This window comes from Hevea brasiliensis, chromosome 13 (genome assembly GCF_030052815.1).
Source record: "Hevea brasiliensis isolate MT/VB/25A 57/8 chromosome 13, ASM3005281v1, whole genome shotgun sequence".
NCBI lineage: Eukaryota > Viridiplantae > Streptophyta > Magnoliopsida > Malpighiales > Euphorbiaceae > Hevea > Hevea brasiliensis.
In genome coordinates this window covers 71212784-71238022 of record NC_079505.1, presented here as the reverse complement: position 1 = coordinate 71238022, position 25239 = coordinate 71212784, and the positions used below count along the sequence as shown (strand labels likewise).

Genomic DNA, 25239 nt, shown 5'->3' with positions numbered 1-25239 from the left:
GATCTAGAAGTAACAAGTAGATGAGTAGTGAAACAAAACCAAGCCAACAACCCTAACAGAAGGTAGGTCCCCTTCTACCACCCTACCTACACTCCCAACATCATCCATTTTGATTGAAATTTCACCAGTCTCACCAAAGACACTTTGATAGATAGAAGTAGACGGTGGAACCACACCCATCAAGCAAATACATAACCATGCACATGAAGACAAATTCATTCATGATATCCTGTCATTACTACATTCAAATGTCATAGTTTCTCGGATACTAATACAAGGAAATATATATAACTTAATAGATAGCCAAGTTCTAGGTATTTTTCTTAATCATCAAACAAAAGACCAGTTCATGAACAGGAAGGCCAGGCAGTGGTTGGAATCATCATCGTTGAGGACTTTCCATGCAATAGCTTGGTCATAGGAGACTGGCCTCCCCATGCTGGATACGCATATTCCAGCTGGCAGGCATGCAAACCCCTGAAATTTACAACAGGCCAATGTCAACGCAGTTCCCCTGTAAACCTTAGCCATGCAACTTTGATGAATTGGTATTTATGACAAAGCCAGAATGAAACAAGCTTACTATTGGATTCTGTATCTAACTAATGTGTTTGTTTCCAGTTATACAAAAGTCAGGCTGGGTTATTCTGGATCGAGTTACAGATGTCGATGACTGTTGAGAATTTTACCTGTTGCATGATCTTAGAGAACTCTGAGCAAAGAATCTTCCGGCCTGCTTCATCGAGAATCTTGTCAAGCATAATATCTTGAAGGGCTACGAGAGTTGTTTCAAGCATGTTGAGACCAGCCTGGTTTGCAAAAGTGAAGACTGGAGATGCCTGCAATTATATTTTTGCTAGTAACATTAATTTTCCTTGCACAAAGAATGATTGAAAGATCAGGATATCTTCTAATTGGTTAAGAAGATGCAAAATAATTACATTGGTTTTCAAGGAACAGCACATAATTGCATCTGAATGGTGCCAAAGTTGCTTCAACAAAGCATCACCAGCTTGGGATTCAACCCGAATGAGATCTCCCCCGGTGTGGATCCTGCAACACACAATACTCGGTTTTGGGACACAATGCCTTTTCCCTGAATCTTAAGTTTTCCCTTAGAAATGATCAAATTCCTTACAACAATTCATAGCAACATCAACGGTCATTACTCAAATTATAAATGACTCATCACTAGTGCTCGTTTAGTTATTAAACCACCTTTCAAACTAAAGAAAGCTAAACTAAAACTAAGCAAAGTGCATATCTATTTTTGTTTTTGCCCCCTAAATTAAACTAAGGAAAAATTAAAATGTTTCAGGGGAACAATATTGTCATACCTGTAGCTTCGGTAAATCCATCGTGCCAAAGTAAGAGCCTCAGGAGAGCCAGGAAGGGACTTTGGCCCAATATGGGAGCTGAGCCGTGAAGGGGAAATAGCCATTGCAACCCTCTGAACCGACCCCACAACACTACGCACATATTGGCGAGCCATAGCAGCCACATTGTCTCGCAAGTGGTTGTCAAAAGTAAATTGGAATGCAATTGTCAGGACTGACCTAAGGTTATAATTGTTGGTATCAGCCTCAGTAGATGGGCGTGCACAACCAGCACCTACTTCAAGCGTAGAGGCCAAATCTAATGTGCGAGTTGGAGCAGGCCCATCCTACATCAAAACCAAATACAACCAATGAAGTATCAGCAAAGAGGATTGTGACCTAGTAGCAATGGAAATTGCTCCAGTTCTTAGCTTGCAACACTTTTGTCAATTCATAACCATGAATTGGCTTGTGAACAAAAATATGTGCACAAATCCCCTTGTTTTCATTTTAAAACATTTTTCTGAATAATTTCAAAAAGAATATTTGATTATGTTGTGCATAACTTCTACATCATTTTTTTTTTATCAGTGATCATATTCTAAGATAATAGGTCACCCAACTGCTTTAGGATCTAATGGTATGACACGGAAACCAGATGGCAACAGAGGAGCATCATCAGCAAAGGATTCATCAATAGGTGCAAAGACAAGCTGGGCACAGGCACCAACAGCTTTTTCATCAACTCCACCGCAAAGCTGTCAAAATGGAAATTTGAAAAAATATAATTACTAAAATATGCCTGAAAGGCAAGAAAACAAAGGTTTCTGCCAAGTTGGTGGCTAGTAAACTAACCTGTAACAGGTACATATCCCGTGCCAAAGCTACATCTTCAGGGGAAAAGGCATGGCCCTCCAGCCGAACTACCTCCAAGAACTACACGGGGGGGAAATCCAAAATGTAAATGGTATTATCAACAGGATTTTAGGATGTGATAAAAGAAAACAAAAATATACGAATTTGTTTAGAAAGTCATCACCTCCTCATGCTCCACAGTATGGGCAAGAGGTAAAATGACCTGGCCACTGGGGAAACCCCCAGGTCTTGCGCAAGGAATTGCATAAGGACTAGCTTTGAGACATGCCGAAGAATAGGTATCAACCCCATAGTCAGCCCACTCTGAACGATGTTCCCTCAGAAACTGAACAAGCAGAGCAGGGGGGACATTCTGCAGACCCACATGAACAGTTGATAAATGACAGTCGATTATCAAGGAATCAATAATGAAATAGTGAAAGTAAAGCTTCATAACTAGCTAAGCAACAAGCAGAAAGGACATATTTAATGATATTTGACACATCAGAAGGGTGATGAACCCAGAATATCCTCTTTGATTACTGGTGAATACCTGCAGCAACATTGATGCCTTTGCACACAGCACCCCTCCTCCAAAAGTTGGGAACACTGAAGCATTATATTGAGACCCTAGAAATTTATTTGGAGATGAATTTATGACAATGGTCACATCCTCCACACCATCACCACCGAGAAGTGACCAACCATCATCTGCAAATCCATTGACAGCATCATTGAAACCCCTGAAATCCAATTACAGAAAATATAGTTAATAAAAAAAGGGAAGAAATGATGCTAATAAAAGCTCAAGGACTACACATAATCCAGGCTGCTAGATTCCAAAATCAGCAAAGAGAGAATTAGCAATTAAAAGGAAAACAGTCAACAATAGAGATAATTACATTTCCTAGCTGACCATTCATTCAAACACTCGGCACTGGCTAACCCAAATACTAGTTAGGCCTTACCTACAAAGTCTCTGACTAAATGTTCTTAAAACAGTAGGCTGTCGACCACCACCATACTGAATTTCTCCACTAGTCTCTAGTGAAATTTGCCGTATGTACCGTAAGGCCTGCATAATTATAATACCAAGACAAAAAATAAACATAATTGACCAAAATCAGAATGATTCAATCCCAATGCAGTGAGTTCCTTACAGCCAAGGTCATTTTCTGAGCAAGAATTTTGGATGATTCATATAGGGGCCTCAGAACTTCAGGAATGCTCCAAGCCTAACATAAAACAATTACATATTTTAACTTAACTTGGAAAGTGAATATATCAAATCTACATTGCTGGAAAACTAGAGCAGTTAAATCATAAATGATTCTCACATCTAAATCAACATGGTCCACAATGTGAATGATGGAGCCACCACCCTCACAAGGTCGAATTAGATAGCCACTAGGAAGCATTTCAGCTCTTACAAAGCTCGAAGCAGGTGGTCCAGCTGGACCACCAGTGTTAGTAGTTAATGACCTCTCACAAACCTGCATAAATTTTGTAACAAAATATTGTACAACCAATGCTAAGTCTCAAAAAACATTAAATTAAGAAAGAAATTATAGGAAAAGGAGGGGACACAACACAACTTACCGCGAGACTGCCATCTTCCAAAGTTGTAGTGTATCTCAGCGTCCAAAAGTCACGTGCTGCAGCCAATGTTGTTGGTGCATAAGTCTGGTGAAGAATGAAACCCAAAAAGATCAAAATGCTGCATAGTATGCAGCACAAAACCAGAAGGTTAAAGACTCGAAAGGCTACAACTACACACAGTTGTTTACAAATCCACAAACCTGCATGTATATGAGCTCAATTTTGCCCCCATTTCCTGTGGGAATTACACTCAATACGTCAAGGCACCGACAGTCGCGAAACCAAGATGGACGATCTTTGAGGATTTCAGCAACCTATGGGGGACACACACTCATCACGTGTTTTACAACAAAACTATCACTGTATACTTGAAAAGTTTTGAGAGAAAAAGAGAGGCACCTTTGTGGGCTCTAGACTCACAAGGCCGCAGGCTCGTGCTGCAACCCCACTACAATTGCGGGAAACAGCAACAATGCCAATAGAATCCGGACCAGGCTACAAAGGAATCAATTAGGAAAGTAACAACATATACTGGAAACAAAGCAAATTAAGCAATACAAGTAACATGGAAACTTCAAGAATTGTTACCTTCATCCCAATCATCTGGACCCAGTCAACAGCAGTTCCAGTAGCCTTAGAAAGGAACTCTGCCAGGGTTTCCTCTGCTATTGCGAGAAGACTAACAAACAATACAAGGTTTAGAAGCTAGTTAAATAAACAGAAACATGAACATATTGATAAAATCGATTCAAATATCATTACTTACCCAGCTGGGTTGTTAGCATCCCGCTGGGGATGCTGAGGTGTTGGGTTTTGCTGTTGTTGCTGCTGACCACTCATGACCACAGACTCACAGCTATTGTCTGTGGTCGTTGCTGAAGCCTGGTTAATATCCAGCAGAAATTTTTTTGATGTGAATGAACAAAGACATTTTCTTTTGGTTTCCCACAAATGTAATGTGACGTAATATACAATTAAAACAAATTAGATAATTAAAATAAATTGCCAGCACATAAATCTAAAAGTTAGATGAAAATCATGTGCCGGAGCTAGTAGAGAACATATCAACAAAAAACAAATCCATGAAAAGTATCAATCTATCAGTAATTAGCTAAAAGAATTTATAGAGTTGGAATGCAGGGCATATGAAATGATTTTTTTCCTTGACTGGTGAACACATAAAACCTAAAGAACAGAACTAGTTAATAAAAGTGAACCAGCTTACATTCTGCAGTTGTTGACGCATGTATCCATTCTCATAAACCAACTGTGAGACCTGCTTCTGTAACCGATCGTTCTCTTCCATCAACAGCTTGTTCATGGCAGTCAGCTTCCTATTCACTGTATGGAGACGTGAAGCTTCCTTCCTCTGCTTTTCACGGCATCTGCATGAGAAAGGAATGAACAATCTCAGTTATCACTCAAAACACCGAACTTCTTTCTCAAAAGTCCATACACCAAATAGAAGACAACTCAACAACAAAAGTAGAGAGTAGAAACCACTACAAATTGGGCAATTTCACTTTCCAGCGTGTTTACAATGAACAAAAATAGATTATTTTTGACCTGAATAGAGGGCTTCTGCAGTATTGTTTTCAGCAAAGCCACAGAAATATCTTAACAAAAGTTGGCTCCAATGTCACAACTTGGAGACATGAAAACAGATGAAGGTCAGAAGCACTTAACAAATGACTCGCTGCAACCTTCAAGTCAAATTAAAATAGTCATGGGATAGTTTCGTTCTACAATTTTCATTTATTTTTTTAGTCAACTTACCAGAGAGATTACCATATAATGGTAAAAGAGATAAAAAGAAAGAAACTATAGCTTCATGCCTTTAATCCGAAAAAGATTAGGAAAGAAAAAAGCATCTCACAATGGGTACCAAAAAAGAAGCAAAGCTCTTTCAAATTTTATTTCAAGCACAATGACAAAACATTAATTCCATGTAAATATTAAACAAAACTCACACCCAACATATCAAAAAATTCTTCAAGCTCATTAACCAAGGTTTATCAAAACAGTGCCAAAAGGAAAATATAGTTGCAATATAAAGTTTCTATACTCGAGATAGATGCCTGAAAAAAAAATGCCCAAATGGAGAGGGACAATTCTTGGCCTTAGTCAGAGGTTCATTTCTTGATCTTTCTACTGCAAGAGGGGGAGGGAGGGAGGAGAAGACGAGAGGAGAGGGAACTTTGACATTTAAATGACGATAATAGCGGAAATACATTACCGAAAGCGATTGGTTGGTCATTATCATCCACAATCACAGTAGCGTATAAGTAAAAACAAGAATTCCATTTTGAACGAAAGCACACATCTGATTTTAAATTGAAAAAATTTAGGGGAAATAACAGAATCAAATAAAAGTTGACTTTATCATCTTCTGCTGATAAAGCAAAAGACAAAACCATCAAAAGCCAAGAGCCTGCTTGGCTTGAAACCCTTTTTTTTGAAAAATGCACCTTTAGATGCCATTGGAAAAAAGGTGTGATTTTGCTGATTTGCTGTTTTACCATGACTATGACTAAAACATCTCAAATTTAAATTAAAATCAAAATTTAAAATTATTATACAGAGCAAATAAAAACCCTTCAAGGAAACATTCAAAATAGATAATAATAATAATAACAGATTTACTAAAAACAAGTTACTTCCTCCAAATAATAAAAAAGGACAAGAAGCAGAAAATAAAGAGAAAAGGAAACCCCGGCAAATCCACGAGGTTATACCGTTTAGACTACAAAATTCACACAAAGAATGAAGTTAGAGAGAGAGAGAGAGAGAGAGAGAGAGAGAGAAGAATAAAGTTAAAATTCCAAAACCAAGAGAAAAGAAAAAAATATTAACCAAAAGTTCAAAACTTTTACTTTTCTTCACATAGATAAACTCAAGGGAAGAAGAAGAAGAAGAAGAAGAAGAAGAAGTAGAAGAAGATATTCAAAAGAACGGGCCACAATTTTCCCAAACCCTCAATAGACCATACCTTTTTTCTTAAATAGAAAGCACAATAAATTTTCTTCCAATCCAAATATAGCCTCTCTTAGTTTTTGCAACAAATTAATAACGCAAAATCAACTTGGAAAAAAATTACACAGTTTGCAAAGCCTTGGGGAAAAAAGATGAAACCATTCCTCATTTTCCCAAAATATGAACTAAAAATAAAATGACACCAAAAAGGTACAACTATGAAGTATTGTAGTATTACAAATATAACTTACTATAATGAAAATAAAAAAACCCATTTTTGCAAATTTAGAAAAGAAAAAAGGATGTGGAACATATGCACTCTGAGAGAGAGAGAGAGAGAGAGAGAGAGGAGTGAGAGTGAGATAGATGCGGTCTTATTGATCTGCAGTTGAACACGTACATAAAATGTATTTACCTGCGGTTTTGAAACCAGACTTTGATTTGTTTCGGCTCAATGTTGGCAAGGATAGGACACTCTCTAATGAGCTGCTGCCTTCTCAAAGAACTAGGCTTTGGGCATTCTGTGTACACCCTCTCCAATGCGTCCACTTGCTCAGGTGTGTACCTCACATACTTGCTTGTATCCATCTGCTTATTATTTCCCTCCTTATTGTGCATAGAAAGTGCCATATATACACCCACCAAAGCCAAAAAATATATAAAAAAAAAACACCTAAAAGATCGAGAAGGCCAAAAACAACACAGAACCAGAGAGTGATTTTTGGGTGCTTAGTCTATCAAACACCAAAAGAGACCCAAAAACAAAAGAACCCAGATGGTGCTTATGGGTTTTAAGTCAGTAACAAAATGAGTTCAGTTTTTTGGGACAGGTGGTTGTGTTGAGTTTGGTTCTTGAGTATCTTCTTCTTTACTGGTGGTGATGGTGGTGGTGGTGGTGCTGCTGCTGGTATCAGGCAGGCTCTCTCCCCCAAGAGAGCCTCCTCTCTCCTTCATCAGAATGATAGTGAGACGGTTTGTTTCTCACACAACACAACCTCTCACTGTTTATGAAAAACCCAAGTTCAGAAAGAGCTTGAATAGAGTCCTGGGGTCTTTGTCTCAGACTCTAATCTCGAGAATCTTATTTATTGCTAGTTATTAGAGAAAAAACTAAAAAGAACAGAATATGAAACAAGGAAAACCAGGGCATAGAAAAGCAAGCAGAAGCAAACACCAACAGCCAATGATAAATGAAAAAAGCCAAATGTTTTATAATTCAAACTTTTTCTTTTCTAAATTTTCTCTGTAAACTAGAAGTAAAATTATCTTAAAAAAAAAAAAAAAAAGAGGAGAATAAATGAGAGGCAGACAGCAGATGGGTTTTGATATCTTTAACCTGACAATAGCAGAGACGTTTTCTGCCGAGCGGGTTAATATGCTGTTCTCTCTCATGGAATTATAAATGAAGAAAAATAAAAAAATGTCGAACAGTACTGATGACTGCTACTGTGCAAGCCTCCTTTCCACCGAGAGAGCCTATGGCGCCATGGGCTATGTATGTATGTGTGATGATGGATGGATGTTACGAGCTGTGGGCATCACCATACATCATCGTATGGGAGGCGTAAAGAAAGAGAATGGAAGTAATGGCAAATGGAGAAAAGATTACGTTTTGGGTTTTTGCAAGAATTGCTGAGTGCACTAGGTTGGCTGGGTTTGACCCGGAATGTGGATCCTTCTTTTACATTAACTCGTGGCTTCCCTCTGGATCGCTTCGCCACCTTTTGATTTTTATTTATAATTACCTAAATATATAAGCTTACTCTTAAATTTTGTATTAAAAAAAAAAAAATTGGAGGTTTAAACAATTTCATCTCACATTCCATTTTGCAAGAATTGATTCTTATAATTTATAATCACATACTCTAAAAAAGTTTATAACACGACGTATGTATAATGATTGAATATATAAATGATTATACACTTATGTGCATATAAGAAATTTCTTCATCTTCTATCCTATAAGAAAATTCTTCACCTTTATTTGCATAATATCACTTCAAATTCCCCGTTTTCCTCCTATCCCGATTGAATCTCTTCATTTGCTCTCCCTCAAAATAAGAAATCAATTCTATCCATTTAGGGCAAAACGATGCCGTTCCGTATATATATTAAAAAAATAATGAAACATTAAAACAATTTGGAAGCTGTATAGAATAATTCTCAATAATGTTTTATTCCATAAAGATATTCTTACTTTTTTTTCACATTAATTAAAACATATAATCAATATATTTAAAACAATAAATTTTATTTATTTTTTTTATAATAATATAAATTAATATATTTAAAAAAAATAAATAATTAATTTCATTAAAATAAATAAATTAAATAATAATTTTCCTACTAAAAGTTAAATATTTGTCTTCAAAGCCATCAAATTGAAAAAGTTACTTTAGCTTTTCTCATTTGTTCTCTATGTGCAAGACTAGAAAACGCTGCATAGGCTAGCGTTTCCAAGCTTCCCTCCCTTGTTTCCGCTGGACACGTGACGGGAATATTGGGTAAAAAACGACATTTCAGTTATCATTTTTAAGTCTACTTTTATAAATAGTTTTTATTTTATATTAAATTTAGAAATTATTTTTTTATTAATCTGATAATTAACCAGTAAAACATAATATATATATATATATATATATAGGGCAGACTTTGGTGCCAGCATAGATATATTTACCATGACAAAAGATTTTTATTTAATTGAATAAATAAAGACATCAATTTTTTAATTTTTAATTTTTTAAATAAATATAAAATTTTTTTAATAACATTATTATATTTAATTTACTTATAATTAAAATTTAAAATTTTAAAAAAATATTGACTATACTAACCCATTAATTCGTGGTTGATTTGATCCATACTCAACTCAACTCAACTCAACTCAACCTTTATTTCAAAAAATTGGGATCGGCTATATAAATTATTTTTCTTCACTCTAAACGATTTTGGGTTAAATATTTAGAAATGTGTAATGCTTCTAAATCATGTTGTACTACGCTCCTCCAAGTCAGTTTAAATAAATTCCTTATTTTCTTTCTATCCTCTAAACTAATGTGCTTTACTTGCCTAATTGGAAATCATTTCAATCTTCTTTCTCTCAATTTATCCTCAATTGACTAATATTCTCATTATGGATTTTATCTAGTCTAGTATGGTCACTCATCCATCTTAATATTCTCATCTCCGCAACTCTTATCTTAGACACATTCGACTCATTCGGTACCCAACACTCACTACCATATAATATGAGCGGTCGTATGACTGTACCGTAAAATTTTCCTTTCAACTTATCGGGAATTTTGCGATCACATATATAATTATTTTAAGCATTGTTTGATTCAAATAATCTACTTTTTGGAAACTCAACTTCTAAAGAAGTAAACCCTTTTTTCTTAAATGAATTATTTCCTAAAAATTTTATTTTTCAAAAAATAAATTACCTATATTAAGAATTATCAAGAAGTAAATTACCTGGTTTAAGAATGCCTTTCAATTTTTAAGAAGTGAATAATTACTTTTAACTAAATAAATTAATTTTTTTATCTTTTCTGAAAATTTAAAATTTCGTAACTCACTTACCCCCAATCGCATAAGGCATAAATTACCTCATTTACAGTAAGCAACTTAAATAACTTAGTTATTGAAAAATAGAGAAAAAAATGATATTTTATTTTTAAAAAAGTGGATGCTTATTTATAATCAAATAAATTAATTTTTTACACTTTTCAAAGAACTTGAAGTTCCCTAACTCGTTACTCCCAATCAAATAACGCCTTATTCCTTACCATGTGTTATGCATTAAAACAAAAAGTAAGAGATTTTTTTTTTTTTCAATTTGTATTTTTTAATTAGAATAAAAATATAAAATATATGTTATCAATGCATAGAGTAAAACCATATCCAATTTTCACATAAAGCAAAAGATCATCCATCTGAAAAGGAGCACTGCACAATTAATTAATGGCCCTTCTAATTTTGTTATGGACCACTGATTGAGCTTTAATACACAATTCATTAAATCATAATTAAAATCTACCTAATCATGGATAATTTTCCCAGAAAAATACCTAATTAAAACAGATTAGATAGAAGAATCCATGCATCGATCTGCTACCTCAGTGATTGCTTCATTTCCTACTTGTTATTTATTGACAAAATTATTAATTATACTACTTATTTCTTCAACAAATTTTCAAATTAATATTATGTCATTTTAATTTTTTAATTATATTTTTTTTAAATGTCACTACAAAAAAGCTCTAACTCATATAAAGAGAGTTTAATAACTATTAGAATAAATAATAAATATTTATATATAGATTTATACATTTATTATATGCACTTTAATTAGTTTTTTATAAATCTTAATGCTATATTTGATGTAATGATTATTAAATTTATTTTTATATGAGATCGAGCTTATATTATATGTATTATTTTTTTTTATTTTATAAAAAAACCATTATTTTAGGCTCCTTTGGCAGAAAATGTTTTTCAGAACTTTTTTTTTTTTACATTTTAGTCACTCAAGAAAATTAAGTTATTTTTAATAAAAATGACTTAATTTTTTAAAAAGAAGAAGTCATTGAACTTTGACAATATTATTAAAATATAAAAACACTTATACATATATTATATAAAATACATATCATTAATTTAATATTATAATTAAATAACAAAAATTATTTTTCACAAAAAATTATTTTTTAAAAAAATTAATATAAAAAATATTTACACATAGAAATTATTTTTCGTAAAATAAATGTTACCTTCAGTGATTCAACATAAGCTATTGAAAGAATCGTATTTCCTTTTTTTTTCCCTTAAATTTTATTATTTTTCTTTGCATTTTAAGAAGAACAATTATTCATTAGTTCAAGCTTCATGAAAACAATTATTATTACTATTTAAATTATAATTAAAATATTCAATTTTAGAATAAAAGCTTTTGACTAAAAAAAAATCTTACGTAATACTGAATAATTTTTTTTAAGGGAAAAATAACATTAACAAAATTTTCTAATTGCTTATTGATAAAATCCATAATAATATAAATAAACATTCCCATTAACAAGTGCCGTTTGTTGACTTTATGTGGATTAACAAAAGTTAACACGCTTTGATGCGCATAATTAATCAATGGACTAGTGGGAGAGAAAGATTAAGATTACTTTATTAATTTATTTTCACCATAAATTAGAAATGTGCGGTTTTAGTTTTGGCTTGAAATTTATTTAGGAATTGAAACTGAATTGAAATTTTGGTATAATTTCGATTCAATTCTTCATTATTTTAGTTTCAGTCAATATAGTTTTCAATTCTTTTATTTCAGTTCAATTCAATACAGTTTTGGTTCAATTTTTTATTTTTAAAACAAGTTTATGTAATTATGTTCATAAAAAAATTATACTCAAATTAACATTTAAGTCTTGAAGTGATTATTAATTAATATATAATATATTTTTTAGTATATATTATATAATATAATATAATAATACAAATATATCATATTGTGTACCCTTTAGTTATTTAATAATTATGTAATTTTTAATTATAAAATATAAATATAATTATGAATTATATATATATATATATATATATATATATATATATATATAATATAGTTATAATTAATTACAAGGTAAATTGTTAGAATTATGACTCAAAAACCTAATGGGATTTGGAGAGAGATCTTTTCTTAATTTGAGTAGGAGAAATATTTCTCAATAGAATGAAGGAATATTTTCTATAATGAATAAAACTCTTATTTTAGTATTATTTCTAAATTGAGTGAGACTCCTAATCATATAAGAATTGAGGGAATTAACACTATAGATAAGAAAATGATGAAAAAAGTTATTTGGCTTTTGCCCATTGAAGAGAATGGCTTTCAGCCCATGGAGTGAGGTTGTTACCCATTATAGAGAGGGGCTTTGCCAATTGCTGAGAATTTGGCTATACCCATTGATGAGGGGCACTTGCCCATTGCAGTAGAGAAAGGCTTCGGCCTAAATTAGAGTAAAGACATATAATTCAAGAGAAAGGGATTCTTGTTCATTGGTGAGAGAGTTCTTGCCCATATAGTTGAAGACACCATTTCTGATGTAATGTTATGATAGTAAATATATTGGGTTATGTTTAGAGGAGACTGAGAGGGACTAACTAATATATTTACTATGAGCAGTTTGATATTGTATGGGTTCTCTTATGTATAACTGGGTTGATGGTTAGTATAGTTTGAGCTTGTAATTGATGATTTATTTATTGATGATAGTGGAAGATGGCATACCCGTGGATGTAGCCTTATGTTGAGAGAGTGAACCACGTAAATATTAGTATTTTGTGTGTATGCTTTATTTTTTTGTAGTTTACACGCTTCCGTGATGTACAACAGTAATTTAATATATTTAATATATTTCATAAAAAAAATTATCCTATTGTTGATGGGTAGATGCATTGATTTTACATAATGATATGAGCAAGTGGCAATTAATGCATTTGGTAGACAGAAACTTATATAAAGAAGTTTGAGCCAATGAAAAGCAGTGATTAAAATTCAAGGAATGGCAAAGCAAAAGATGAGAGAGAGAGCTATACGACGCTGCTCTTCTACGCGGCTAAGCTTTCATCTGTTAGAGTTGGAGCCAGTATATATACTTAATATACCAACCATGCATGGAGTTTAGGTCATTTCTTATTAATATTATTATAAAAAAAACTTAAAATTCTCTTTTCTCTATCTTAATTTAGAATTTATATGATTAAATAATAGTATGTTTTATTTGAAAAATTAATTTTTAATTACTTACAATATGCAAAATGTTGAAAATATATATATATATGTGCAAGTCATTGAACAGAGGCCAGAGGATTATTTTAATATCATGTGCAGTGCTACAATGAGCTGAGTAGTGAGCTTTGTCCATGCTTTTAGCCCTTCACATGCCAAGTGGCTCTTTTACATAGTGCATCCTATTAGGGTTTGAAGATTTTGTTAAATTAGGGTTTGCATGGCTTAATTAGAACGCCATAAAACAACTCTACATAATAAAATGTTAATAATTCAGTAATTAAATATTTTTTCTTATAAGATTATAAATTCAAGTATCAATATTTTTTTCTTAAGAAATTTTGATATATTAAAAGAAAAACAAGATAACTACATGCACTATTTAAGTTTAAAACCTGAAAACTTATAAACCCTAAAATTGAAATTTTGTTGTTAAGGTGGAGCAGTACCAACCAACCACTCTTTTTAGGTGCCAATTGAGAGTGTTTCCCACCTATCTCCATCGCTTCACTCATAAGAATCCAAGAGAGAGGAGGGGAAAGCTTTGAAAGAGTGTTTTTGAGCTTTGGATGCTTTATAGAAAAAAAAAAAAAAAAAAAAGATAGAAAAGCACTTTAGGGCAAATGTCAACCTTGTGAAATCTAAAAGTCAATTGCTTTTCTCACCATCATATATGATATCCTATATATATGCATATAAATATATATATATATTATACATAAATAATTAATGGCTTATGATGGGGTGCTCTCAAGAAGGAAGGAGTCAATGGCTACACAGACTCACTTGGTGGTGTCTTCTTGTCTGTGTATAGATATATGTACGTGAAAGAGATATAATTAAGGAGAGGCTCTTCCCTTTTCTGCCTGTGATTTTATTTTTCATGTCCTTTAAAGGCGTTTTATCCTCTCTCTTCTTTTGCAAGAGACACAAAAATTAGGGGTTTAGGACTCTAAAACCCCACCATTGGGGCATGTCCACTGACCCTTGTTTCCCATATATCACATTGCTTGATTTTTTAAAAATTTCTCACACAAAACACAAAATACATGGGGAGGGACAGGGAGTGAAAGAGAGTCTCTTTCCATCCCCATCTCCAAGAGGGACCTTGTAAGAGTTATTGGGTGGAGAAAAGAGGTGACCCCATCTTTTTTCATGCACCAAAAGAGAGTTTACACTCCTTAAAAAAATTGACCCCACCATGCACATTTCTGACTCTAGAATTGTGTCTTTGCTTTGCTTCCATTTTACACCTCTCCCTCTCTCTCTCTCTCTCTCGTTCTTGTTCTCGTGAGCTGGTGTTGGGGGTCCATGCATGATAGGAGGTGTAAAGATAGACAGGGATAGAAAGCAAGAATCCCAGCTTTCATGTGATGCAAAATCTTGATATCTTTGCTACTAATTATGGGATAATATATTATACATGCCATGATTAGGAGTGGTATTAAAGTATATGAATTTTATTTGTCAAACCTTATAAAGAGGAGAAGAAAAAAGATTTCTTGCAGATGAGTGAGACTCAACATTGACATTAATTAAAGCCTTTAATGGCATTAATCAACTGGCTGTTAACATATGACAACATCACCATAATGATATTTATATTTTTCCTTTTCTCATCTGTCACTATAAATGGAGAGAGAACGGAGAAAACATCTTTTTGTTCGTTCAAAAAGTATTAATTAGTCCCTTCCGAAAAAATATATTATCAATTAGCAGGTGGTGAATGGAAATACTATATCCCCATTTTTGACATGTTTCCAAGGCTCCATGATAATTATGCTTAAATATTGCCTTTTTTTTATATTAATTAATATGTAATTAGAGTTCAAAGAAAGATGGAGTTTAATTATCTATATGACTAATAGTGAACCATGCATATATTTCAAGCCAAAATCTCTTATGGTTGATAAAATTATAAAGACTTTGATGTGTCTCAAATGGTCCAGCACAATTGCACCCTTAGAATGCAACTTTTAGTATCGAACAAGAAAATGGGTAAATAAAATTACCTGACAAAATTTCCAAGTATGATATGTATACATCCTTGTTGGGTTTTCCTCCTTTTTCCTAACCAACTTTGATTTTGATTCTTTAAAAATGAGCTTATAGTTCAAACATCAAGGTATCATGGGTAGGTTGTTGTGTGAAACATGAAAAAAAATTGGCCAATCTCATTGAAGAATACTTAATTAATTGCTTTATATTTAATAATTAGCTTCCTTATACAAAGGAATTAATATAATTAACTTCCTTCTCTAACACACGTACAACATAGAAAAATTAATCAATCTAAAACAAAGATCTATCTATGTATATAGTAGGATTTTCAATACATGATCCGAACTTCTAGTTTAATTTAACCATTAAATTAAATGTTTATAATTAAATATTTATTTAATAACTTAATAATTCAAGAATTCAAATTTTAATTATCTCTTTTCTTTTCAAATGTTAATGATGCACCAAAGAAAAAACATCCAGCTAGCTAGCTAGTTTCGGCTAATATTGTTGCTGCATTTTCCATCTTCTAGTAATTTCTTAGCTTCACCAGATGACTACACAAGAAAGTCAGCATATATAAGATGCCTCAGATAACACAAAATTGTGATGGTTTTGGGGCATGGGGTATATATATATATATATGAGAATTCATTTAATGCAACTGTTATATGTACATTTGATACACTAATTATTGATTAAAATGAGATTCACATAAAATTCATCATGATTAATGATTATAATATAACCATTATACATATAATATTGTATATTAACTATCCATATTTCATTAAGTGGATTTTATCCAATTTATTAGATTTTGGACTTAGGAATCTGTTGAAAGTTTATATATATTGGTCATGGGGGTTTAAAGTTAAGCATAATTGACAATGAGAATGTGAGCAAAAGCTATAGCTATGTAGCACATCTCTCCTAGTCCATCAACCAACAACCCAATTCCTCCAAGAATGAGAGCTCAAAAAAAAAAAAAAATTATGAGGGTCTAAAAAAGGACAAATTTAAATACCAAGTTTGGGAACTTATGGGAAAATTGAAATGATTCAATGGTTGAAAAAATAAACAAATAAAAGAATTGGTGAATGGGATAATAGAAAGCAAAAGAAGGTAATACACCTGTTTTGATGAAGAGATAATTGAAAGATGTGATATTATTTGAATGTCCCATTACTTAAAATCATTTGACATTGGTCAACAGTAAAAGCCACTTTATTAACTTCATTTTCAATTCGCATTTTCTCTTCCACCAACCAATCAGAATTAATCTCCTACTATTTCTATAAATATTCTTGTTATTAAGGTTGTAAAAGTTAAATTCAAATATTCACATTGGTTAAATCATAGCAATTAAATGATTTCTTCTATCATTAACGTTGAATTAGAATTTTTCAGAAATGTTTTTAGAGTTGTGCCATGTAATATATTTAAATTAAAAGAAATTATAACGTTCTAAAAATTTAAATTTTCATATATAATTTTTTTTTAATTTGTGGGAATTTAAATTAAACTATGACATTTATTTTAGATTATAATAATTTTATTGATTTTTATTTTAAATTAAATCCAATCAATAACTATTTTTATATTTTAAATATTTGTGTATGTAAACAAAATTTTTTTTTTTTTAAAAAAATCATCATTAATAATATGAATTAACTATGGATGAATCGAAATTCCTTGTTACTCCTACTTTAATTTGAGATCAATATGAATAATTTTTGTCACTGAAAAAGTCAGGCGATCGATCCATGAATGGTTAGAATTAGTCGATGAGATTTCGAGCCCTTTGATTATTGTTTTTAAAAACTAAAGTTATTAGTGTTCTCTAACCCCAGGGGTGTGGTCGAGCGGTTGGGGCTCGTCCTCCCTTAAGCAACGTCCCGGGTTCGATCCGGGATTGTGTATGGAGCGCTTTAAAACCTGGGGCCAGCCATTCTGCCCTTCGAGACACCCACAAGCTAGCGCAGGAGATTAGTCCTGACTGAGCAAAATGTGTAAAGGCCTAGGATACCTCCTTGGAAATGCACCTAAAAAAAAAAAAGTTATTAGTGTTCTCAATGTTTTTTAGGCTTCCTTCTACTACTCTCCGATTGTTATTATTCCACTAGCGTCCAAAATTGCATTTTTGCCTATATGTTTACTTGATGTCTAATTTTATATACTTAAATAGATTTGAAATTTGAATGGAAATAATAAGATACTATTATTAAGGATTTCAAGTCATATTCTAGGCCTTCACTAACCATTCTTGTCAATGCTTTTACTAAAGCCCTTCACTAACCATTGTTGAAATGTCTTTCTCAAAATATAATAGTTTGTCCAACAAACAAGATTAATTAATTTACTCTTCTCATTTGTTGATTTCCTTCATTTCAATCGTAAGTGGCATTTTATCTCTTGATAATTATCTCCAATTGCTTTGCAACTTCATTAAATCAAACCATTTGACAATGGAAATCCAACTATCTTTATCCTTTCTATTTGTTTATATACTTCAACAATATAAAAACCGATAAATTTTAGCTAAGGCTAACCCTAAAGTCCAGTAAATCCAAAATAATAATAATAACAATATTTATCAACACACACAAAAGTGATTTATCACTGTCTCTCGTATGCTTTACGTTCTGCTGAGCCAAGTCTCTAACTCACACAGCAAATTCAAGTTCATAGTCATAGGTAGCAAACAAGGAATTTATGTAAATAATGGATTCATAATTTCATGAGGATTAGCATATATTTATCAGTGGAAGGAGGAGATTATGCAGGGGCCATCAATTGCATGCTGAAGTAACCATAGCTTCAGGAAATCCACAAATATTGCATATTTTCTATAATATCATAGCTGCTGACAATGCTCATGGAATCAAGCTCTGTGCTTTCTGCCTTGTCTCTTGAGGGCCTAAATGTTCTTCCACTGCCTAAGCTATGCATTATCATAGATGATGAATTGATGTCATACTAGAGCGGTATATCATACCATTGGAGTAGGATTAAGTATCTCAGTACCTTTAAAACCCTGTACATCGTCTTCCCCTTTTTCTTTAAACATTTCCTAAAAAACAAATAACTAATAATAAAAAAGGAATAGCAAATTCATGATAAAAAGATATAAGGAGTTGTAGACCAATCATTGCAAAATTACAATGATGGGTTCCTGTTGAGGGTTTTGCAGGTTTTAACAAGCCCATGCTCAACTCTAATGCAGTTCTAACTTCTAAGCCAACACTGAAAACGAATCAAAAGCTTGAGCAAAGTTCAGTTCATTTGCAGTCCTAAGGTCAAAACCCAACAACAATAATATGACTTGAGAGGAGGCGAAGAATTATAATTATAAAGTGTAAGCGTGAGATGCACTGCTGAATGTATCAGTTCAATTTTTATGCTATGCAATGCAAACGTGATACCATGACAATATAGCAAAGCACTACTAGTATTAATCAAACCATCCATCTTATTTGAGAAGTTGACAATAATAAGTAATCAAAAGGCTAATACTACATAGAAACAGCCAACCTAATCTTTGTTGAGCTAATGAAACATAATCAGCTCAACCAATTAACACGACTCCAACTTTTTGTTAAATAAATATCTAGCTTGACTCCATTCTTGAAAGCAAAGAAATGCCTGCATATGAAACCTAACCATCACTCCCCTCATGGAAAAAGAGAAAAAACAAAAAACTATAAATAAAACTACTGTTGCAAAGACAACTATCTCCTTGCCCCTTAATTACACTGCCTGCTTCATCTTTGCAACCTCCCTACAAACCAACTACTAGAAAAACCTATACATACTAACGGCTTGTCAGTGAAGAACAAGAGTGAAGCAATACTGACTATTGGTAGATGGCTATATCAGATTTGTAGGCCCTGTGCATGCACCACCAACTCACCGTATATCAAGACTTGCTATCTGAGGAAGCAATATCATTTTTATCAGAGTTAAGATTGATATTGGATTGTGATTTGTCACCTGGTGAATCTCCATTCTCTTGTTGATTCTCATTCTTCTTGGAATTGAGAAACCGACCCCCCAATCCTCTAGCTCTTCTCAAGGCATGCAAATGTCGAGATTCATGCAAGTATGGCTGCAAGATTAGTTTGAATTGTAAGTCATGAGAGATCCAATACAAAAAAGAACTTGGAATGTAAAAGACTGTTGTACATAGTAACTGAAACAATAGTCCAAAGTTCCACAGGCAAAGTTGACACAGGTGAAGATTTCAAGATTATTGTATACTAGGAATCATAACAACAGATCATTCAAGGAACAAGTTTAATTATCACTGACATAATAAGAAATTTGACATGGAAAATTTATCAACATCAAGCTTTGAGTAGGCAGACAATGATTTAGGGGAATCTATATGGTAGTGTAACAGTAATACACTATTCACATTACTGCTACAGGGTAGTTTAGTGAGTGCTGGATTATTGAGATGGCCTGCATTATAATGTCTTCTGTGCCTTAAATCAAGTCTATTTGCATTTTGAATGTTAATAAATATCTTAATTAATCTAGTAATAAGAGAAGATCTATTTTCATATAGAAGTCAAGTCTTAAACATTAGAAGCCCAAAAAGTTCAACGTTATCTAAATACCGACGCTTTTTCTTGAAGAAATATAAATACCTACAGCTGTAATGCTTGCTTATCTCTCTCTCTTTTTTTTCCCGGTAGTTATGCTTCTTTTGGAGTTATGATGCAATTGCAACCGTGGAAATTGTGAAGCTTTCTTCATAGGAAGTCAGGAACCAAGTCCTAAAACCTACAAACGTAAGGCTATCTGTCTACTACTTTGTGAATCCCACCAAATCCTTACCCTAACATCAGTTGATCAAGTTTTTTTTTTTTTGATGTGGGACCTTCTTATATTAGAGATTTTAGATCCACGTATTTTAGGAAGAAATTTAGGAAATAATTAATTATTTAGGAATTTTATTGTTCTTGGGAATATTTTATAAGTTATACTAAGTTTAGAATTTCCTAGTTAGTACTGGTTTAGCATTTCCTATTTTGGGATTATTAATATTAGTATATAAATACCTGTGTAGTTTAGGTATTTTGCCAGAGTTTTGTTATATGACAATTGATAATTAAAACTAAATTTGAGAGTTCTTCTCCTTTGAAAGTGTTCTATCGGTTCCACATCATTCTTCCCTTGACATTCTACATTACCAACATTCAGATGACCTGTAGAAATTATACCAGTGGCCTAGACATGCTTAACCTTTAAAAGTTCAAGCAAGAAAGGACACACATAGTCTAACACAGTAAGGATGCATCAGAACTAATAACAGATAAAACAGAATTAGACAAGACCTAATTTTTATTTTTTATTTTTTATTTTTTAAAGATCCTAATCAATTAGCTAAACCAAACATAACATTGAACACAATATACCTTCCGAGACTTGATGGCTTTGTTTTCTGATTCAGCTTTTGCACGGGATTGTCGACGTCTCAAGATCCCATGATATTGTTTTGCATTGACAAATACAGGTTCCTCAACTGCATCTGATGGCAAAGGAACTCCAGCTTGCTGAATTCCCATTAACTGAAGATGGACCTGAAGCAAGTAGTTATTAAATAATCATGAGTTTATCAGTTTTCACAAAGAACCAAGGTTCATGCATGTGACATCAAAAAGAATAAATTACCATTGGTTGTCCACCATAGGGCTGTGGAGGGTATGGCTGAGCGTCATAGGGAGCAAAAATGCTTCTATAGTAGGGATCTGGGTAAGGGTAGGCTGCTGCTGCCTTCAATACCAACAGCCATGCATAGAAGTTAGTAAGTAAACATGCCCAACTCTTATGTAGTCAGAGCAAATACTGAATTAGCCAATGAAGGGATGGTGGTAAGTGTCCCCAGTAGGTGAGTAAGAATGGAGGCAGGAAATGGCTCCCCACCCTCGCTGTGCCCCATTGACAAATCAAGGGTGAAGTCGTTTATTATTATTATTATTATTATTATTATTATTATTATTATTATTATTATAGCAACAGGAAAATGTAACTCAGAAGGCACCAAAAGATCTATAAGTGCAAAGACCATCAAATTACTTTTAACATAAAAATAAGTAAAAATATTTGAATTGAACCGGAATCATAAATGGAAGTCAAAATCTCCCTCTGGCGGCAATACTTAATACAATACTCAAAAGAATTTGCTCTGAATATAATACCATTGTGTGCCCTGAACCAAGTTGCAGGCTTGTTGCATACTGGACATTTGGGGTTGACATCCCAGGGTGCACTGGTGCAGTTGCAGGAGAAAGAGACTGAATCTGAGATTCTGAGTGTTTCTGCTGCTCATTAGTCTCACTATTATCTGGACAACAATCTTCATAAATATCATATTGTTAAGCATGAAAAGTACAATGGACACCATATACAGTGACAATTAAAATTAACCTGCCTAATAGAGAGCATCAAATCATCTAGTAAGTACAAGACCCCCCTAGGTGGCCTGTCCAACCCAAAAGAATAGCTAATCACAAAGTAGAACAAAAATATGCATAAAGTCAACCTCATTGAGAGGCACAAAGTAAGCAATTAGTGATATTTCAGATATGACACGACGTTCAAACTCATTTAGGTTTCCACTAAAAGCATCAGGGTATTATCTAAAAATGAAGAGGGTCAACAACACTAAAATCCTTTTATGAATATCTAATCATCAGAAAATTCCCAGAACCAAATATCTCACATGTTGATTTCTTGATTATTAGAACAGCATTCCCTCCACTGGGGAATCGACTTTCCTCCCAAATTTGGTGGGTGTAGCTCATTTTTATTTAAATCGGGAAAACTGAGGAATTCCTACACATGAATGGAATTACAACAGGATTCTGTTCACATAAATAATTTCTCTAGCTTAGGGAAGTATTTCCATAAGAAGAAAAGAAACACTTTTTCCCAGATAAAATCATTATAAAATTACATAAAAACTAAAGTTTCAAATCATCCAACATAGAGGAAAATACACACACACTTTAATATCGCTATCATTAAAACACTTATAAAAAAAAATACCTGAAAGATCATGCACAGAAGAAGTCATGAGGCTATTATGCATACAGAATCCCCAATATCAGAACTGGCAGGGCAATTAAAATAGTCAGGTCAATGTAACACCAAAGCTTTCAATGAGATGCTAGTAAAATGACACCCAAGCACACCAAAAGTACAAATATATTTCAGCGATTCATGAGAATTGAAAAAGCTTGGTGACCATGTAACAATTCTGTGTCTCAAAATTAACAATAATAGAAGAAGAAGCAGAAGCAGAAATCCAGAACCATCAAACAAATAGAGGAAGAAGCTTCCCATTACATTTCTTAACAAAATGGAAAATATTGGAGTGAAAAATTCAGAATCTAATTACAATACATCCATAAGTAGCCACTATCTGTCCTTCAACTTTCAAAAACTCCACGTGTAATCCTTATTTCATCAAGCTTAAATAAGCATATAACCTCACATCTATTTATTACAATAACAATTTTGCCAAACATATTTGTAGGAATTAACTTCATACTCACTTATCTATATTAGAACAATTTATTTCTCCCAAAGTATTTTTCAGATAATTTCTTTTCCCAGAATTCAAAGTACATAGCAAAAGGAGTTTATAAAAGCTTTCCCTCAAAGATTCTCTCAGAGGGAAAAAAATGAAAACAAAATATCTAATGGTCCAAGAAGGATTATGACAGAGTAACTTTCAATTAAATCATAAAATCCAAATTTATTCACGTGTTTTCCTTCATATTGTCAAACAACTCTAAACAAACCTACATAAGTACATAATACCGGCACTACCACCACCACTGGTATGTTGCAATACTTTTGGCATTGAAAGAAGAACAATAACATTGCAGAGCATTTTTAAAGCATTAAATAATCATAAACCAGTCACCGGAAAGAAGTACATGTTTTCTTCTCATCAGGAGATGTTAAGGAAGCAAATGAAAAATTGTAATTTAAAGGGATATCCCAGGGCAATAGTAATACAACAAAAAACTGGAGATAAGAGAAAAAAAAAAAAAAAAGAAACCTCTGGAAGAAGATGAGTTGTTCTACTGTACATGCTATTGTTTTGTCCGTGCTAATATTACAAAAATAAAGAAGTATGAACCTTGAGGACAAAGTTGATTCAAATGCATTTAGAGTGTAAGAAACATTTAATTCAGAATCCTAAAAATTGAATCAAATTTCATTTTTGATGTTTTTAAGAGCACTGAATCCATCACAGGAAGGAGAACAACTACAGAAAATCATTTCTTTGAGGCAAAATAATGGCCAAAAATTAAAATCGTTTATAATATGTGAAGCGAAATGTGCAAACACAGTAAAAAAAACTGAATTAGATCAAAACTATCAGTCAGTTTGGGCCAAATTTTATAGATTTAATTGATAAATAAACTGCCAAATCCCAAATCAACACATTAGCAACAATAACAAGAAGTCAATCAAGTCATATCCAAAAAAATAGCTCATAAAATCAAAATTCAATGACATAGACTGATCAATAAGCTCAATTAATTCATGCAGCTACATAATTTTCAACTCGACAACACACAAGCTAAAAAAGAAAAAAAAAAAGCCAACTTTTAAAACTAACCCAAAAATGGAACTCAATCAACTCACAAGACACCAAAGATCAACTGAAAACGAACAGAGTGCTTAATGCTCACGTAGCAACGATAAACAATCAATCACAAAACATTCGCATACTCATTTCCAATCCTCAAGGAATCCACCGGAAACAGTTGAACAGCAATGACACACTTATCCATATAGTTCCCAAAGCAATGGAAAGGTTGGGATCCAAAATTTGCAATTCCTTGAAAACATTTTCTTGGCAACCAAATAGTAAATTCGAAAACACAGAAGAAGCAGCAAAGAAAAAGAATTAAGATAAAGATAGATTGAAAATGAAATTGTGATTTCCGTGCAATAGAACAGATTTAAAAAGGAGAGAAAGGGAGGGAATTAGGGTTTGGAATTTCGTAACTTACCTTAGAGAGAAAAAGCAAAAGAGGATTGGTTTTGCAGAGGGAAGGGTTTGTTATGGTTGTTGCTCAAAAATCCTCCGTCGCAACAGCAGCAGGTGAAAGGGAATTATACAACAACAGTTCGCTCTGTTTTCTGTTTGAGAAAACGAGAAAATTTACAGATATGGAATTTCCTTTACCGCCCGACTTCACTGCTAACTATATTTTATTTCCAAACGCTGCCTTCAATTTCTAATATGGAATTTTTAATATTATTATATATTTTTATACTTATTTAATTATTTTAAATTTTTTTATTCTAATATAGAATAAATTTCTAATTATTTATGAGAATATATTAATATTTATTTTTCATATCTATATGCTTTTTTTATATATAATAATTTCTTGATGCATTATTTAATTATTCTTTATTCATGCGAAATTCGTGTGGTTAAAACTCGAACAGTTTCCACGATAACAAAGAAATGAGGATCGTCGGATTACAGAGGGGGTGGGCTTCGGGCAGGATAGAGTGGCTGACCGGAAAGAGAGGGAGAGCAAATATGATCCAGGAGTTAAAGGTGGGACCTACCAGAAAGTGGATGGTATTGAGGTGACCGCTGACAGTTTGTGTGGTACGATCTGATGCACGTGGGTCCAGGGGAAGGATTATGATTGGAGT

The 25239-nt window shown here is 32.9% G+C and overlaps 2 protein-coding genes across 7 annotated transcripts; both read right to left on the bottom strand.

Moving 5' to 3' along the window:
- Nucleotides 1-192: 192 nt before the first annotated feature.
- LOC110648034 (homeobox-leucine zipper protein ATHB-14-like) lies at nucleotides 193-8253 on the bottom strand. 3 transcript variants are annotated; one of them, XM_021802125.2, is made up of 18 exons: nucleotides 7159-8253; nucleotides 4996-5155; nucleotides 4537-4652; nucleotides 4359-4449; nucleotides 4170-4265; nucleotides 3971-4084; nucleotides 3771-3854; nucleotides 3509-3664; nucleotides 3332-3406; nucleotides 3140-3246; nucleotides 2725-2914; nucleotides 2356-2544; nucleotides 2172-2252; nucleotides 1940-2074; nucleotides 1338-1663; nucleotides 942-1053; nucleotides 690-839; nucleotides 193-477 (listed from the first exon to the last, which is right to left on the bottom strand). In XM_021802125.2, the coding sequence occupies exons 1-18, from the start codon at nucleotides 7371-7373 to the stop codon at nucleotides 331-333; spliced, it is 2544 nt and encodes an 847-aa protein (XP_021657817.2). In that variant the 5' UTR covers nucleotides 7374-8253; the 3' UTR covers nucleotides 193-330. The 3 variants fall into 3 exon arrangements, with proteins under 3 accessions (XP_021657817.2, XP_057988175.1, XP_021657818.2); XM_058132192.1 differs by lacking the exon at nucleotides 7159-8253 and adding an exon at nucleotides 6007-6126; XM_021802126.2 differs by lacking the exon at nucleotides 7159-8253 and adding an exon at nucleotides 5337-5798.
- A 10719-nt stretch (nucleotides 8254-18972) lies between these two features.
- LOC110648033 (nuclear transcription factor Y subunit A-7) lies at nucleotides 18973-24808 on the bottom strand. 4 transcript variants are annotated; one of them, XM_021802122.2, is made up of 7 exons: nucleotides 24579-24806; nucleotides 22594-22657; nucleotides 21973-22027; nucleotides 21744-21889; nucleotides 21217-21318; nucleotides 20961-21125; nucleotides 18973-19645 (listed from the first exon to the last, which is right to left on the bottom strand). In XM_021802122.2, exons 4-7 carry the CDS (start codon nucleotides 21801-21803, stop codon nucleotides 19457-19459), a joined length of 516 nt encoding a protein of 171 aa, XP_021657814.1. In that variant the 5' UTR covers nucleotides 21804-21889; nucleotides 21973-22027; nucleotides 22594-22657; nucleotides 24579-24806; the 3' UTR covers nucleotides 18973-19456. The 4 variants fall into 4 exon arrangements, with proteins under 4 accessions (XP_021657814.1, XP_021657815.1, XP_021657812.2 ...); XM_021802123.2 differs by having other exon boundaries at nucleotides 21977-22027; XM_021802120.2 differs by lacking the exon at nucleotides 21973-22027 and having other exon boundaries at nucleotides 21744-21901; nucleotides 24579-24808.
- Between the last annotated feature and the right edge of the window lie 431 nt (nucleotides 24809-25239).